Source organism: Rhinopithecus bieti, unplaced genomic scaffold (genome assembly GCF_001698545.2).
Source record: "Rhinopithecus bieti isolate Rb0 unplaced genomic scaffold, ASM169854v2 scaffold_31787, whole genome shotgun sequence".
In the NCBI taxonomy this organism is placed as follows: Eukaryota; Metazoa; Chordata; class Mammalia; order Primates; family Cercopithecidae; genus Rhinopithecus; species Rhinopithecus bieti.
The window spans coordinates 6,452,940-6,470,898 of record NW_016814655.1 but is presented as its reverse complement, the minus strand read 5'-3'; the positions used below and the strand labels follow the sequence as shown (position 1 = coordinate 6,470,898).

The following is a 17,959-nucleotide window of genomic DNA, read 5'->3' as shown; positions in this document are numbered from 1 at the left end:
CAGCCTCCCGCAGTAGCTGGGACTACAGGGCGCCCACCACCTCGCCCCGGCTGGTTTTTTTGTATTTTTCTTTTTTTTTTCTTTTTTTTTTTTTTTTTTGAGAAGAGGTCTCGCTCTGTCACCCAGGTGGAGTGCAGTGGCCGGCCGGATCTCAGCTCACTGCAAACTCCGCCTCCCGGGGTTTACGCCATTTCCTGCCTCAGCCTCCCGAGTAGCATGGACTACAGGCGACCCAGCCACCTCGCCCGGCTAGTTTTTTGTATTTGTTTTTTTAGTAGAGAACGGGGTTTCACCTGTGTTAGCTGGGATGGTTCTCGATCTCCTGACCTCGTGATACGGCCCGTCTCGGCCTCTCCAAAGTGCTTGGCTTACAGGCTTGAGACACCGCGCCTGGCACTATTTTTTTTTATTTTAGTAGAGTTGGGATTTCACCATGTTGGCCAGGATGGTCTCGATCTCTTGACTTCACGATCCGTCCGCCTTAGCCTCCCAAAATGTTGGGATTACAGGCGTGAGCCATGGCGCCCAGCCCAGTTTTTATTTTTTTATTTTTATTTTATTTTATTTTATTTTATTTTTTGAGACAGAGCCTTGCTCTGTGGCCCAGGATGGAGTGCAGTGGTGCAATCTCGGCCACTGCAACCTCCGCCTCCTGGGTTCAAGCAATTCTCCTGCCTTAGCCTCTGGAGTAGCTGGGATTACAGGCACACACCACCACACCTGGCTAATTTTTATATTTTTAGTAGAGACTTATTGGGCAGGCTGGTCTCAAACTCCTGACCTCAGGTGATCTGCCTGCCTCAGCCTCCCAAAGTTCTAGGATTATAGGCGTGAGCTATCGCTCCCGGCCTTGCCCGGTTTTTAAGTGGAAGATTGGAATTGGCACCCCAGTCATCTGGCTTCTAGGTGGCTGGCAGGTATCTGAGTCTGGTTAGGGGACAGGAAAGCACAGGCTCAGGATCAGATTGGAAGATGAGTAAGTATCCCCAGCTAGCTTCCCTGGAGCTCTGCTGCCAGGACCCCTATCGGACCCACAGCAGGTAGAGGCACAGCCCTTTCACAGCAGCACCAAGGTCTCCTCTGTGCTGACAGAAAGATGCAAACACATCCCTCTCCCTTCCCCATTTTACCGAACTCCTACCTTCTCAGCAACAAAAAACTTCATCAACATTAAACACCACCATGATGTATGTTTACATCAATCATAATGCTTCATCCCTTAATCTTTATTAACGTTAAAACCAGCAGTGGCTCACACCTGCAATCCCAGCACTTTGGGAGGCTGAGGCAGGTGGATTGCTTGAGCTCAGGAGTTCGAGACCAGCCTGTGCAACACGGTGAAACCCTGTCTCTACAAAAAATAAAAAAATTAGCCAGACATGGTAGTGTGCACCTGTAGTCCCAGTTGCTCAAGAGGCTGAGGTGGGAGAATCCCCTGAGCCCGGGAGTTTGAGGCTGACGTGAGCTGCGATCATACTACTCCATTCCAGCTGAGCAGCAGAGTGAGACACACACACAAGCTAAAACCTGTGCTTTTTCTGAGTTTAGCCTGTTAAAGTATACCGTCTTCTTCAAATTTTTAAAAATTTAACATGCTTTTTTTTTTTTTTTAAAGATAAGATCTGGCTCTATCACCCAGGCTGGAGGGCAGCGACGCCACCTTGGCTTATTGCAACCTCCACCTCCCAGGCTCAAGCCATCCTCCCACCTCAGCCTCCTGAGTAACTGAGACTACAGGCATGGCACCATCACACAAAGCTAGTTTTTGTATTTTTTGTAGAGATGGGGTTTCGCCATGTTGCCCAGGCTGGTCTCAAACTCATGAGCTCAAGTGATCTGCCCACCTCAGCCTCCCAAAGTGCTGGGATTACAGGCATGAGCCACTGCACCCAGCATGCATTGTTGGTTTTTATATTTTTAAAAAAATTGAGACAGGGTCTCGTTCTGTCACCCAGGCTGGAGTGCAACGGCACAATCACAACTCCTGGGGTCAAGCAATGCTCCCACCTTAGCCTCTTGAGTAGCTGGGACTACAGGCATGTGACACCATGCCTGTTTGCCTATTTTTTTTTTTTTTTTTTTCTGTAGAGACAGGGTTTTGCCATGTTGCCCAGGATGGTCTTGAACTCCTGGGTTCAAGTGATCTACCCACCTTGGCCTCTCATGGTTCTGGGATTATAGGTGTGAGAATTCCCCAATTCCCTGTCTAGCCTATTTTTATTTTTATATGATATAAAATAACTTAAATTTATTTTTAAGTAGTAAAGCTTTTTGCAACACCATTTATTGGTAATGTTCTTTTCCCCGTTTTCTAACACCTATATTAAATTCTTAGGTGCGATTATGTTTCTTTCTAGGCTCTATTCTGCCCCATTGATTTAAGTGCCAGTTTTGATGCCTACACTACATTGCTTCCATTTAATTACCCTAAAGCAAAATGTTTTAACATCTGGCCAAACTTGCTCTTCTTTAGAAAATTATTTGACGGCCGGGCGTGGTGGCTTACCCCTGTAATCCCAGCACTTTGGGAGGCTGAGGCGGGCGGATCACAAGATCAGGAGATCAAGACTATCCTGGCTAACAGGGTGAAATGCTGTCTCTACTAAAAGTACAAAAAAAAGAATTAGCCGGGCATGGTGGCGGGTGCCTGTAGTCCCAGCTACTTGGGAGGCTGAGGCAGGAGAATGACGTGAACCCGGGAGGCAGAGCTTGCAGTGAGCCGAGATCACATCACTGCACTCCAACCTGGGCGACAGAGCGAGACTCCGTCTCAAAAAAAAAGAAAAGAAAGAAAATTATTTGACAGGTTCACCTATTTACTCTTTCATGTGAAATGTAGAATCTTTTTGTTTTTCTGAGTTCCAAGAAAATGAGTTTTTGGTTAGTAGGGCATTAGGTCTATGAATTGCCTTGGGAAATACTGATATTTTATAATGCATGGCGTCTTCACCTAGAATGTGGCACACTGCACCATTTTCCTGTGTTGTGTTTAGCAGTTTGATGGGCTGTGTGCTATTCCTTTGTGCTGATGTCCCCTAGTTGACTTAACCATTTCCCCAGTGTTGGGTATTTGGATTGCTTCCAAGGTTGAACTATTACGAATAGTGCTGCTATAAACATCTTTGTACAAATTGCTTTTTCATTTCCTTGGGATATGGTCCCAAAAGTGAGATTATGTGATCAAAGGATATGAACAGTACTGTGGCTTTTGTTACATAACCCAGGGAGGATGGAACCAATTCGCAGCACCACCAGCAACATATGAAGAAATAGCTACTTTTCCCTTACAAACCCTTAAACAGCATGAAGACTTAAAAGGGTAACTTGTTCCTAAGAGAAACAAACCACAACTACCTGAGGACAAAAGGGGGAGTTTGAGAGCACAGGGTTCTTTTTTTTTTTTTTTTTTGAGACAATAGTCTCTCTGTTGCTCAGGCTAGAGTACAGTGGCACGATCTCTGCTCACTGAAACCTCTGCCTCCCAGATTCAAGGGACTCTTGTGCTTCAGCCTCCCATGTAGCTGGGATTACAGGCATGCACCACCATACCTGGCTAATTTTTGTATGTTTAGTAGAGATGGGATTCGCCATGTTGGCCAGGCTGGTCTTGAACTCCTGGCCTCAAGTGATCTGCCCGCCTCAACCTTCCAAAGTGCTGGGATTATAGGCACGAGCTACCATGCCCAGCTGAGAGCAGAGTTCTAAGGAGCATGGATCTCACAGCCAGAGGCAGGCTGCCCACCTCTCTCCCCACCTGTGGCAGCCCTGCTGCCCCAGACCTTTTCAGAACCCAGTTCCTTGTCAGTGTGGGAACCTGGTTTATTCTTATTTATTTAGCATACATTTTATAGTATTATATTATGTGATGGGTACTAGTCAAAGCACTTTACAAATACTAACTCACTGACTCCTCATAATAAGCTCATGAAGTAGATCATAATTTTACTGATGAGAAAACTGAATCAGATAAATTTTCTTTCTTTCTTTCCTTTTTTTTTTTTTGAGACGGAATCTTGCTCTGTTGCCCAGGCTGGAGTGCAGTATCATGATCTCGGCTCACTGCAACCTCCACCTCCCAGGTTCAAGCAATTGTCCTGTTTCAGCCTCCCAAGTAGCTGAAACTACAGGTACATGCCACCATGTCCAGCTAATTCTTGTATTTTTAGTAGAGATGGAGTTTTACTATGTTGGCCAGGCTAGTCTTGAAATCCTGACCTCAGGTGATCCGCCTGCCTTGGCCTCCCAAAGTGCTGGGATTACAGGCATGAGCCACCACTCCCGGCTGAGTTAGAGAAATTTTCTCTGGGTCACATAGCTAGTAGGATTCAAGCTGGGGCAGTCTGACATGAAATTGTTAACCATCTGCACCACTCCATTGACTAGGAACAGGCACTTCAGCTTGTAGTTGCCCTTCTTTTTGTGGGTCCTGCCTTTGTCGCAGCAGCCCCAATCCTAAGGAGGACCCTAAGTCTTCCTGTCCTGGGTTTCAGACCTTCTTACACTGGCCTTCTAGTTACTTCTGTCTCTTATACAGCCACCATCTGTGGGATCCTGCCAAGTGCCAGGCATTGAGCTAAGCACTTTTACATCTTTCAATTTGTTTTAACTTTCACCACAATCATATGGGATAGGTAGCATATCTCCATTTTATAGGGGAGGAAACAGTAGATCAGAGAGGTTAAGTGCATTACCCAAGACCACACAGCTAGTGAAGTGGCAGAGGAAGAATTTGAGCCCAAGTGGCCAAATATCAATGCCTTTGGTTTTTCCATTATACTTGGCTCCAATCTGGCTCCACTCTGGCTCCCTGAAGCCCCACCGGTTTACCCTAGTCCACTCCTCTGTCCTGATTGGTTTTCTTGAAGTACACAGAGGTAGAAACAAACTCTTTGGTGTAGCTCAGCTGTTCTTCCTAGCCATGGTCAGGCTTTATCAGGCATGGCCAGGCCGTGATCAGGCCTGGCTTTATCAGGCCCCAAGTGGCCACACCTTCTGCTTTTTGGAACTGAGAGCCACTCCCTGAGAGAGGCCCAAATAGCTCCTTCCTTTCTTTTTTCAAAGTCCACACCCCACTGAAGCCTGCCCACTAGGTTCCTATTTCCTGTTTTAAGCTCTTCAGTTGGCTTACAGAGTGCAGATGATGGGCAGGCTCTGATTCCAATGAATAGGCCACACCCCTCAGCATAGACTTTTGCTCTTCCTACTTCTCTAGGTTCTCCGGGATGATTCATAGCCCAGGTACCTTCTGGGGAGTGGTTTTTACCAATACCGTCATACGATTGCACAAGGCCCAAATACATTGAACGCATTATAATATGTACACAGAATTCCCATCAAGGATAAGAGAAACCACTTTCCTCAATCCTGGCAAACTCTGGGATATTCTGTGGCAGCATCACCTTTGGAAACAATGCTTGGCAGTTGATTGGTTGTGCATTTATGTGTGCGTGTTCTTTTGTGCGGACATGCACACCTGTGTGGTTGTATGCATCTCTGAGTGCATGCTTTTCAGTGGGGGATAGTACAGATGCGTGTCTGCATAGCTGGACCCACTTCAATGATGGTCAATGTGTTATGCTTAGGAGTTTGCATACACGTTTTTGAGAGTGAGGAGTCTGTATGTACCTCTGAGTTTGTGTGTGTGTGTGTGTGTGTGTGTGTCTGTGTGTGTGTGTGTGTCTATATACTATGTACAAGTCATGTGAAAGGCCTGGTTAGGAAGGTTTCCCATACCCAGAGCACTTAGAAAAGACTCAGGAAGAACACTGGCCAGAAGACGTGGGGTAGAGAGAAGGTCTAATCCTTCATAAATAAGCAGAGGGATGTTGTGGTCAGTCAGAAATGTCCCCAGGCGGATTAAGGCAGGTTTTCAGCATTCGGCAAAGTCACTTGTAACCCAGGACAAGAATTGTGGGTGGGAGTTGGGGGTAAGTTTGTGCTGGCCAGATTAGGTCTAGCCCCAGTTTTAAGGGGCAAGGGACAGAAGAATATAGTAAAGCATACACTGTCCCCCCATTCAACAGGCTCTGGGCCCCATCCTGTCCCCTATGGCCTTTCAGAGGCCGGCACAATTCGACCTTGATGGAGAGGTGGTGGCTGCTGGAGTGGGGCTCCAGGAGGCCTACAAAGAGGCCTTGTTAGTGCCCCTCACTCTTCTGCTTGCTCCAAAGGCAGAGAGGCCTCTTTCTTCCAGAAGCTGCTCAAAGGTTTTGCTGACTTCAGAAGCAAGGAGGAGGAGGGAAGAAGGAGAGGAGGCCTCTGAGGTGGGGAAACTTTTGCTGAGATTGCAGGCTCCCCAGCCCCTCCCTGGTTCCTCATTACTGAGTCCTTGGGCATGAAATTTCTTTTTATTTGAAGGCCGAGAAGAACCAGGGGTTGTGTTAATGACCAGCAAGCAACAGGGCAAGAACTAGGCAGGGGGCTGGCTCTCTTGACCTTGAAATCCTGTCTGCACTTTTCTGCTGTGCCTATCCCCTATTTTCCCAGATCTCTGTCACCTTAGCCCTGCCCTCTTAATGGGACCCTAAAGAAGACTCAAGAAGAGGGGTTAGGGAGGCAAGAAAGGCACACAGTATGTCTGAGGAACTCATCAACTGAGTCCGGAAAATTGAGCAGGACTGAACCAGTAGGGAAGACGTACATCTTACATAAAGGTCAGTGCAATCACAAGAAAGATAGGAAAACAGAGGTACCCCAATAAATTAGGAAACATTTACACTGTTTCTTCTTTATGTTGATACTGACAATGGCTTGATGAATTAGAAGACAGAATTCACTATACCTCTCATAAGCAAGAAAAGCAAGAGTTAGAGCAGTTAACTGATCTGTTTACAAACACACTATAAAAGCAGTGTGATTATAACTTTATATCCTGTGACTACACCCATGTCTCTGTGACTCCAAATCTGTGATCCAAAAAAGGATTGTTTTGTTTTGTTGTGTTTTTTGAGACAGAGTCTGGACCTGTCACCCAGGTTGGAGTGCAGTGGCACAATCATGGCTCACTGCAGTGTAGAGCTCCTGGGCTCAAGTATCCTCCCACCTCAGCCTCTGAAGTAGCTGGGACTACAGGCATGCACCATCATGCCCAGCTACTTTTTTATTTTTTGTAAAGATGAGGTCTTACTATGTTGCCCAGGCTACTCTTAAATTCCTAGGTTCAAGTGATCCTCCTACCTTGGCCTCCCAAAGTGCTGAAATTACACATGTGTACCACTGTGCCTGGCCAAAAACGGTAGTTTTAAAAAATTGTGTGCTCTTGGCCACTTGAGGAGGGACTCACGAACTGTGCTCTGAGAATGTGCAGGGAGGCGGAACTTTGACTTCGTTTTTGAAGTAGGAGTGGAAATTTTCTTTCCTTTTTGTGGGGCTGGGCATGGGGATAGGGGTTGTCAGGGCTTTGCACCCAAGGAATGACTGGGGAAGGTGTGAGCGTTTCTATCAGTTGGTACAACAGGACTAAGGGCAGCCAGCGACTGAGGCAAGGTACTACAGATGGAACGAAAGTAAGTGCAGCGCCTTGAATGGAGAGGGAAGGGGTTTGGATCCCCACCACCAAGGCAATGCGAAGCCTTGAGCAATTTCCGAGAGGGGGAAGAACAAGGCTTTCTCCCCTTTAGGGGAGAAAACTTGGGCCCCTCCCAGCAGTGTGGATTCGGAAGAGAGGGGCTTAGCACCAGCTGGGACTAAACTGCTGCAGAAATAGATGATAAATGGAGGAGGTGAGGGTGCAGATGAGGCTCCCGGCTTCGGTGAGGCTGCCTCCGGAGAAGGGGCGCAGGGGGAACTCCTGGCCAAGAGGCCCGGGAAGGCTGGGAACCCAGCAGCCCTGAAAGAGGGCGCAGGCCGTGGTCTCCAGCATGAGGCGGCCACGCTTCGCTTTGGCCGTTCTTGCAGAGTGCGCGGCCCGGAAGCCGCGGGCTCTGCGTTCTGAGCCTCGTGCCTCATTGAGAGGTTATTAATAGGGAGTTTGTCTGGTGTCAGAGCGCAGACATAAACTGCATTAGCATTACCCCATAATCTTATTTAGTAAACGCTCATGCCGTTCCGTTTCCTGTAATTGCATTGGGAAGATGCAATATTTATGAAAGGGGAGAGGGGAATGTCACTGTTCATCTCGGTGCTGCAGTAAAAGTCCCAGGAAATAGGGTGCTGGCCGCCCAGGCCTGGCGGTGGGCCTGCGAGAATATCCAATGTTGGTGCCACATGGCCTCTGGGTGTCCCCCTGGCTGTCCCCAGCCCAGAGCTCCCTCCTCAACCTACCTCACTGAGCCTTGGGCAGCAGTGGAGGATGTGCCGGCATGGGCAGCAGCCATGTCTCCCCGTGGTGTTACCCCTCCCAGGTAGTGGTCCCTGGCGAATAGGGCACAAAGACCTCAGAAGCACTGAGTCCTTCTGGTGGGTGGAAGGCTCAGCCTTTGCCTAGCTCCCACCCTTAGTCAGGGTTTTCTTTTGCCAGGAGGCAAACTACTCCAGAGTTGAGTGGGATGGGGCTAGGGGTAGCAGTGGAGGTGAGGAAGTGGGTGATTTGGCAAGTAGGGGCGAGGGGGCAGTAGAGGGCAGCAGCAGGTGGGAGGGGTCCTGGCTGGGGCTGTGTTGGCCACTGGGATGATCCTGAATACCCAGTGCAGCCTGGGACTCCTAGGATGGTTTCCCTCTTCCACCGCCCTAAGAACCCTGAACCTGGATCCCTAGGGCACCTCACATATACACTCAGTCCAGAACCAGGTATCTGGCTTCGCAGTGGAGAAGGCAAATTGCCCCGTGGGACTAAGGGGCATGCCCCGTGCCCACTTCCCCGAACATTCTGGTCTGCAACAATCTTGGGTGGAGTTCAACAGCCAGGGAAGTCTCACTGGTGTCCAGAACACCTCTGGGTGGGTATCTGCTGGTGACAAGCAGAGACTCTGGTCTGCCCCTAGGCACTTGCAGTTCAGGGACAGACACACAAAGTCTCCGCCCTAGGAGCCACGGGCCACCTAGGTCAGAGGAGTTATTTCCCAGCCACATATCGGAGGCTTCCTGTGTGTTGTGGAGTGGGTGGGGGAGATCTGTGAGCCTAACCTCAAAAGGGCTACAAGTACTGGAACAGTCCAGATATCAAGGATGTCAGGAGTGGAAGAGCTGAAGAGAAACTGCTGGTGCTCCATCCCAGGAAGGTGGAGCCCATGGCAGGTAGGGGAGAATGGGAAAAGTGAGGTGCCAGGAGCCCCACTGTAAATTGCTGGTGGTCGGGTCTAGGGGTGAGGTGGCTGCAGAAATCTGGGCAGACAGGAGGGCAGGTGCCAGGCAGTGACTTTATGTGGGACCTAGGGCAGTGCTGGGACTCAGGCCCAGCTCCCTGGTCTTGAGGCTACTGTGGCTCCCAGGGATGGAAGCTTCGTCTCCTTACAAATCCCATCCTTGCCTCACTACACACAGCTCTAATAATTCCTGCCCTGTAGTACTTGTGCACTTTACCATATCCACACCCCCCAGCATCCCACCCCACTGACAGGGGCTGACAGCTCTGGATGCTCTTGCACACTCGGGCACATGGCTGCACACCCAGACACACTCGCTCACCTCAGGCTCATACCACACTCAGGAAGGCCCCTAACTGGTCTAATTCCCAGCAGTGACCTTCCCCGCACCCGCCCCTCGCCCCTCCCCGCTCTAGCTTCCCGACTTTGGTGGGGAAGGGGCACCGGAACGCAGGGCAGCTGAGAAGGACTGGGCGGAGGAGAGCCACGGCCCTCCCGGTGTCAGCTCCCTTGCCGCCGTCCCATTAATCACAGTGCGGCAGTCCAGTTGGGGATCCCGGGCGCCCAGGGCCGCCCGCAGCCCCCGGGACAATGGGATTATTTCCGGGGGGAGAGGCCGCCTCGGGCGGGAGCTCAGGCGGAGACACCTCCTTCCCTCAATCCGTCCCTCGGCACCCAAGGAGCGCCTGCGGCGGCCGGAGACGGGTGGCAGAGCGGACGCGGGTGGCGCGCGGGTGGCAGGGCCGGGCCGACCTAATTCAATTAGTTGGGCCGCCGTCGCCTCCGTGCGACTCCGGGCCCGCCGGGACTCCAGCTCTGGGCAGCTGCTCTTTGTGCGCGAAGACCATGCATATGGATGCGGTTCATCCCCCTTCGGCGCTCACCCCACCCACACCCACTTCTGGCACCTGCGGCTTGCCCCGCACCCCCCCAACTCCTTCCCCGCGAGGGAAGGCGACCGTGGACTCCCCAGGAAGGTTGAGAAACTGTGGTTGCTTTTGAGCTCCCTGTGGCCGTCTTCAGAGTATGTGTGAGAGGGGAGGGGGTGTTTTTGTTTTGTGTTTTGTTTTGTTTTGTGTTATCTGAGCAGGAAGATCTGTGTGGAAGTGAGCATGCCTGTACGTCTGTAGGAGTGTGGTTGGGTGTGTCTGTGTGTATCTGTGCACCAGCGACCCTAGGGCTGTGTGCACGGAGGGAGAAGGCTTCGTTTGGCTCTGGATCTCTGCTGCAGAGACTGAGTGGGGTGGGAGTGTTTGTGGGCATCTGCACATGGGTGCATAAAGGAGGCTTTGTGGGCACCTGTGGGGACTGCACACCGAGGAGTTTCTGTGTGTTCGTGTGCAAGGTGAGTGGGCATCTGTGCATCTGCGTGTGAGGGTGTTGCCTCTGTGCCAAGCCTGTGTCTGGAAGTCTTTGGGAGTTAGGTATTTCTGTGTGTCACCATTGGTGTATATGCTGTGCTTTAGTGTGCAGTCAGGACACCATGGGGAACATGTTAACCTCCCTCCCACACTACCACTGGCCAGCAGCTGGGTCTCCCCAGCTGTGGCCATTTTCTCCACCACTCCCCACCCCGCCTTGCTTTTCTGGTGGAGGAGGAGCTTGGCAAGTTAATATAAAACCTGCACTCCATCCACCAGGCTTGGGGTGGAGGCAGAGGCCTGGGTAGCCAGTTCCTGTCATCTTGAGGAGGGGTCCCAGTCGGTTTTCCACTCCCAGCATAGTCCAGCTCCGGCTCAGCAGGAGCCTGCAGCTTCCAATGTGCAAACAGTCCTGAGCACCCCCTGAAACAACTTAGACCTGCCCATGTCAAGGAGGCCCTAGCAGCTAGGAGGCACTGCATGACCCCCACCTCCACATCTTCAGCCACAGTTCAGGACTGGGTCCCCTGGGAGGCTGGGTTTTCTGCGCTTGGGCCTCTCCACCCACCCTTACTCTGAGGCCAAATCTGCACCCCCGGCAGAGGCAAGGAATTGAGATGAGAAATCTGGGTAGAGCTGGCCACTTCAGGGCCATCACCCACCCAGCTGGAAAGTTTGCCTCATTCCTCTGTTTTACTGCGCACAGGCAGAGTGAGGGATCTGCACACCTGTAGAGGTCCTTTCTGCAGACCGCAAAGGGAGCTTGCCAACCCCAGGAGGGAATAGGATGGCTCTTAGAAGGCAGCGGGGCCCTCAGAGGGCTGGTCCCACAGCTGGCTGGTGCTCTCTTGGCTTCTTCTCCCTCCCCCACACCTCAGTACAGGGCTTGGTTTCTGGACCCAGCACAGACCCACCTGGCCAGCAGAGTGGAGCCAAGGGAGACACCAAGGATGGGAGAGGTTGGGGCTGGTCCACAGCCCTGGGTCCTAGGCTCAGCTGCCCTACTGATGGGACTCACTGATGGGACTCCGAACTCTGTGCCCAGGGAGCCCTTTGAGAGCTGTCTGGGGAGAGCAGGGCCCTGGGGGTCTGTCCTTCCTTGAGCCTTCTCTTAGCCCACTCCTTACCTGCCCCTTTCCAGGTTTCTGGCATCCTTGGAGGTGACTCAGGATGGGAGATTCCCTAATCAAGGCCACCATGATCAAGACAGTGCTGGATGGATGGTGGAACCTGAGGGTCTCTGGGCCTCCCTTGGGAGGGAATTAGTAAGAGAGAGGCCTGAGGCCTTAGCTCAATGCCCAGGGGTAATGAGGCCAACAGGTTCCTTTAGGGTCAGAAGCCAAGCAGGAAGGGAAGACAGTGAAGGGAAGGGATCCCTACAGAAGCACCCTATTTCTGAAGCATCCGCCTGCTGGGCTCTGATTGAGAGGAGAGGGCAGGGGAGGAGAAGAAAATTGCCTACCCCTACACAAGGTGACAGCTAAGTGTGGCCTACAGCAGGGACATGTCTGTCTTCTGTCTGTCTGTCCTCTAGCCATTCAGAGTCTCTCCACTGATGGGAAAATGTGTGCCTATCCATTGGTGTTGGAGAGGTCTTCCATATCTTATATAAGAATTGGGTGGAGGGACAGGGGGCTGGCCTTGGAACACCCCCCAACCCTGAGGACTCGTTGAGCTGAGTCACTTGACCTACTCACTCCCCCCACCTCCTCAATCTAGGCTCCTAGAGACCCTCCTCCCCAACCCAGGGCTCCTGGGGTTAGAGTGTCTTTTACCGGGTCTTTAAGTCCCTAAGTCACTATAGGTGATCCTGCCTTTCCCACAGCAGGGAAAGTTTTCTGCCCCTTTTTTGAGACAAGTGGGAAGGCAGAGGGAACACCTTTGATACTAGGAATGCAAACCCCATTGGCCCCACCATGGACCGTGTCATGTTATACATCCCCTTACATATTTCTCAGTCCCCTTTCCCTACTATATATCCATTGGGTATACCCTGTGTCCCCCTCCCCGTGACCACAGGCCCATGCAGGGCCACTTCTCTGACAATTCCATTGGAATAAAAGACACCCCTCCCACTGTACACACTATCTGCAGCACGCAATTGTAGCAGAGAGATGCCCTCATCCCATCACAGGCACTCACTACAGAGAAACAGTTGTAAACACATACTCATCCTGTTGCAGAAAACACATTCACTTGCATTCTCACTGACACATGCATCCTCACATGACAAAATCCAGTTGTGTAAAATACCCAGATTCTCTTTTTCTCCTCCAACGCTCTTACCGACATGCATTTTGCTTGCAGTTGTATCCTAACAGCCTAACACAGTGCCTGATACATACTAGATGCTCTATAATTATTCATTGAATATATTGTTAAAATTGTCTCTTAAAGACATGCCCAGGACATCTGCACAGCCCTCTCAACCCTGACTGTCACACATGCTTTCCCATCCAGCTTTCCCCTCATGGATGCATGGTCCCACAAACACAAAGTAATTACGTTTCCACACATAACCGTAAGCTAAAGGACAACCCCTGGCCCGGGGGTCTCTTTCAGAGCGGGGAGGAGGAGATTGTGTGGGATCCAAAGGGGCCTCCCCTTGGGCTGAGCCCGTCCTTTCCTCCTCCCCCAGCCCTGGCCCTGGCCCCAGCTGCTCTTCTTTTAATTGGAGGCACTTTTTTATTCTGCAGGCCAGGGAGAGCTGGTGCTTGGGGGAGGGGTGTTACCAGGTGGCCTCAGAACCAGAGAGAAGGATCTGCAACTCACCTAGGTTCCTGCAAGACGGTCCTATGAGGCAAGAGCCAAGTTTAGGCTTAAGGGAAGCAGCTTGTAGTGAGTGGAGTTAGGAAAGCAGTGTTTACGTCTGGTCTGCCCCTTCCCAGCTTTCAGTGTCTTGGTTTTCTCATCTGTAAAATGGGGATAACATTACAGGATTAAAGATGAGTGGAGAGATCATTCTTCCAATTGAAGGCGGCTCACACATGGCAGGCGCTCTGTGAGTCCTGCTTTCTTCCCCTCCCTCCTCGTTCTTATCAGGGCTGTTTTGCAAGGCATGCAAAAGCACTGTGGAAACACAAGCTGCAGCGAATATAAACTTGTGTGAGTCTCCTCTCCTATTTCAGAAAACTTCCCAACCTTGCAACACCGTGCTCAGGTAACACTGCTCCCAGGAGAAGGGGTGGGGGCCAGAGGCCAGCAAATCCTGACCCTCCAGTCTCATCTTTCTAGGTAAGGAAGGGACAGAGAGGGTAGTCTTGGCCCTCAGCAAATACCCTGTTGGAAGACAAAGGCTGGGATTAAGCTGACTCACACAACCCCAGCACCTCATTGAGGGTAAAAGTTAGGGGTATCCCCAATTGGGATAAAAGTTGACTCTGATAAGCAGAAAAGGTGGGAGGGGGAAAAAGAAAGAAATCAGTCAAGGAAGCGGCTATGATAGCAGGGGAAAGTCAGTATATCCCTGGGCTGCTGGATTTTAATGAGAAGAGCTTGACAGTCATAGTGGTCCTTGTACAAGGTAGTGGTGACCTCTGCCAACTTTAAGTTGGGCCAACAAGGGTAAAGTCTCCTCCCAAGTACCCTGGACAACTGGCGCCAGATCTGAGGAGTTCAACAGGTGGATCAGGCAGATGCCAAAAGGGTTGGAAGACCATCTAAGCTAGAGATGTGCACATGGAAAGATAGGTGGTTTTGTTTTGTTTTTTTTTTTTTTAGTCTTGTAAATTTTACCTTCAACCAACTCACACCAAAGGATGTGGTTTTAACTGCAGCAGGTAAAACGGTGGTGAGACTAAAAGGAGTGAGGCAACTAGGACCCAGCCTAAAAAAAAGCTGCAGTACCCCTCCCCATAGTTTTCAGCCTCAAACAAGGAAAATAGCTCAGGTTTTGAGATTCCAGATCAGTCTTCTCTCTCTATGGAACTTGGAGCAAGTTTATTCTCTTCGCTGAGTCTCAGTTTTCATTTTCTTTTTAGAGATGGGGCATTGCTCTGTTGCCCAGGCTAGAGGTGAAATTATAGCACATTGCAGCCTCGAATTCCTGGCTCCAAGTGATCCTCTAGCCTCACCCTGCGGAGCAGCTAGGACTACAGGCACAGGCCACTGCACCCAGCCATTTTTTTCTTTTTAAAAATGAGATAAAATTCATATGCTACAATATTCAGCCCCTTTAAAATGCACAACTCAGTGGGTTTTAATATTTTTACAAAGTTATGTAACCATCCAGAATGTTTTCATCACTCCAAAAGGAATTCTGTATCTGTTAGCAGTCAATTTCCATTCCCTGCTGCCCCCAGGCCCCAGAAACCACTAACCTACTCTCTACCTCTGTGAATTTGCCTATTTTGGGCATTTCAGACAAGTGGAATCATATAATATGTAGCTTTTGTGCTTGACTTCTTTCACTAGCAGAATAGTCTCCTAGGTTCATCCATGTTATAGCATGAACCAGCATTTCCCTTCTTTTCCTTTTTATGGCTAAATAATATTCCATGTGTGGATATACCAAATTTTGTTTATCTATTCATCAGTTGATGGACCTCTGAATTGTTTCCCCATTTGGGCTATTATGAATAACACTGCCATGAACATTCATTCAATTCTCTCAATTATAAAAAATTGGGACATTTCTATTAACTTCCCAGGGTTGTTATAAGTCTTAAATGAGATAAGTATGATATGGTACCTGGCACAAAGCCGTCTTCCAGTAAACAATTTATTTCTGCTTTAGTTCCCTCAAGATAAGAGCAGGAAGAGATTCATTCAGGTTCAGACGACTTCCAAAGTAAGTTATGGAAGTCCCTGGGTAGGGGTATAGTACCTGGATTCGGTAAGTGGGAAGAAGAGAACTGGTGAGGGAGCAGAGCCCTTCATGTTTCTGCTTAGTGTTTACAAACGACTGCCAATTTCACATTTGGCTTTGTCTTGAGTGGGCCTTTGTTCACCTGGCTGGAGCTCAGACAAGGTTTACCCACAGATATGAACTTCCAACCAGCACCTAGGTTTCCAGGCTAACCCACAAAATCAAGTTGAGTCTAGCTCCTCCATATTGATCCACAGCAATCATAGCTATTCTGAAATGTGCTTTCCTCACATCTGTAAAATAGGGAGAATACTCATCCGAAGGATTGGTGTAGAGTTTATATTGTTCTCCATAATACTTACTAACATCTGTCTTGTTGTATTTGCTTCTTTGCTTATTGTCTGACCCCCTCTATAGAATGTAAGCTTCATGAGGTCAGGACCTTTGTTTTGCTCACTGCTATGTCCCCCGTGCCTAGAACAGTGCCTGACACAGTGAGTACAGTACTCAATAAATATTATTGAATAAAGAGATACATTCACTTGTTATTCCCCAAGATGAACATATTTTGTTGTTTGGGGCTGTATTCTTCAGGAGAGAACAGAAATGAATAAGCCACTCTCTGTCTCCAAGATCTCTTCAAGTGGAGGTGACAGACATGCCCAAAGCAAATAGATTGTAATAAGACTTGAGGAGGAGAGAAAGTGAGTCTTCACATCCTAGCATCTTTCCAGATAGAGAAGGGGCGTACTCAAAAGTCTAATCTGAAACTGAACTGAAATAGACCAGAAATAGATCCCAAGTGATGCAACCTGTGCCCTTCCCAAAGCTTGACTTCTAAAAGGTAGCAAACATTTTCTACTGGAGAGGGGGAAGAGAGGAAGAAGAAAAAGAGAGTTTCCTCCTTTTCTCTTGGGCTGTCAGCCAGACAGCCACTGGCAAAACGTTGGAAAGGCCTAAATTTGTCCTGGATGCACTTCCCTGATCCTAGTCCCACCAATCCCAGCCCCTACGGTCTTAAGCCCCTATGGCTTCCTCCCAAGATTCCAAAAGTAAGAAAATAACACACACTACAGTCCAAAGTCTTCTTGCCTGGAATAGCCAACCCTGGGGTAATTGTTAGGTGGAAAGCAATCTGGTTGAATTCATTCAAACACTGTAGGAATTGCCTCTTTCAAACCCTGTAGGATTTTACTTCTTGAGGCATCTGTTTATTTAAAAGGAAAGGCATGTGTTGAGGCATGGTCACCCTGGCAGAAGACCCCAAACCAACCCTCTTGACTTGTGCCTGCCTTTCAGGAAATGTTCCCTTCCTGAATTTCTCTAAGAAGGCTGAGTTGGGGGATGGTTGCTGATTTTTATAACATATAGCCAGTTGTTCATAGGCCTGTGTTTTAAAGAAGGACAAGCCTGAACTCACCGTTCTGCCTCAGGGCCTGGGCTCCATACCTGGGGAGTAGACAGTCTTCTACTTTCTAACAAGCTGGACTTGAAGTTTGGAGTAAATCTCCTGGTTGAGTGACAGGTGTTTCCCAGCTGAGCCCTTGGGGAGATTCTCCAGTTGGGTAGGGACATCCCTTCCCCAGTAGCCTTGTGGGCTGGACTCCTTTGACCCGGTTCAAAGTGAGGGGATGCCTACCAACAGGCCGGGAAGACAGTTGACTTCACCCTCCTTGGGTTTGTCTGTCTGTCCGTCTCTGGGAATGGTCGCTTCCTGTTTTCCCTTTTCCTTTTAAGCCTCTCCTTTTCCCCCTCTTTTCTCTCCCCATGAACTACTCCGAGTCTTGGTCTCCGTCTCTCTATCTCTGGCTCCTGCATCTGTCTCGGCTTCTGGCCTTCCTCTCCCCCTCCCCTCCCCTCCCTCGCGCTGTCATTCACCCGGCTCCTCTCCGCGCACAGCCAATGGAGAGACCCGGCCGAAACCGCGAAGCGCTCTTGCACCGGGCTTTTTCGCCTGGTGATTGATGTCCCAGAGTCAACAGCGAGCGAGCAGCCCGAGCCGGGAAGCAGAAGCCAGAGAGGGGAAGAATACGGCCCCCCTCTCTCCCTCCCCTCCCCCTTCTACTTTAGCCCTTCTGCGCACTTCGCTTCCCAAGTCTCCGCGCAGCCAGGAGCCGCTGTTGCCTCCCAGCCCCTGCTAGCTGCCCCCGGAGCCCAGCGCAGCGAGCGCCGCCGCCCGGGCCCCCCCGTGGGGCCGGGGCTAGCATGGAGCACCTGGGACCGCACCACCTCCACCCGGGCCACGCAGAGCCCATCAGCTTCGGCATCGACCAGATCCTCAACAGCCCAGACCAGGGTGGCTGCATGGGGCCCGCCTCGCGCCTCCAGGACGGAGAATACGGCCTTGGCTGCTTGGTTGGAGGCGCCTACACTTACGGCGGCGGGGGCTCCGCGGCCGGGGCTGGGGCTGGAGGCGCGGGGGCCTATGGCACTGGAGGTCCGGGCGGCCCCGGAGGCCCCGGCGGCCCCGGAGGCCCGGCAGGCGGCGGCGGCGCCTGCAGCATGGGTCCGCTGCCCGGCTCCTACAACGTGAACATGGCCTTGGCGGG

General features: G+C 50.5%; 1 protein-coding gene and 1 long non-coding RNA gene across 2 annotated transcripts in view; one reads left to right on the top strand and one right to left on the bottom strand.

Moving 5' to 3' along the window:
- Positions 1 to 17,220, bottom strand: part of LOC108515154 (uncharacterized) — a 44,916-nt gene extending 27,696 nt beyond the window's left edge. The window contains exons 1-2 of the long non-coding RNA XR_001881436.1: positions 16,831 to 17,220; positions 13,376 to 13,515 (exon numbers count right to left, since the gene is read on the bottom strand). This is a non-coding gene — a long non-coding RNA (uncharacterized LOC108515154). The remainder of the gene's footprint in view (positions 1 to 13,375; positions 13,516 to 16,830) is intronic.
- Positions 17,221 to 17,332: 112 nt separating this feature from the next.
- TLX1 (T cell leukemia homeobox 1) overlaps positions 17,333 to 17,959 on the top strand; it is a 7,273-nt gene continuing 6,646 nt past the window's right edge. The window contains 1 exon segment of the mRNA XM_017851837.1: positions 17,333 to 17,959. Coding sequence (XP_017707326.1) covers positions 17,616 to 17,959 — 344 coding nt within the window. The 5' untranslated portion in view covers positions 17,333 to 17,615.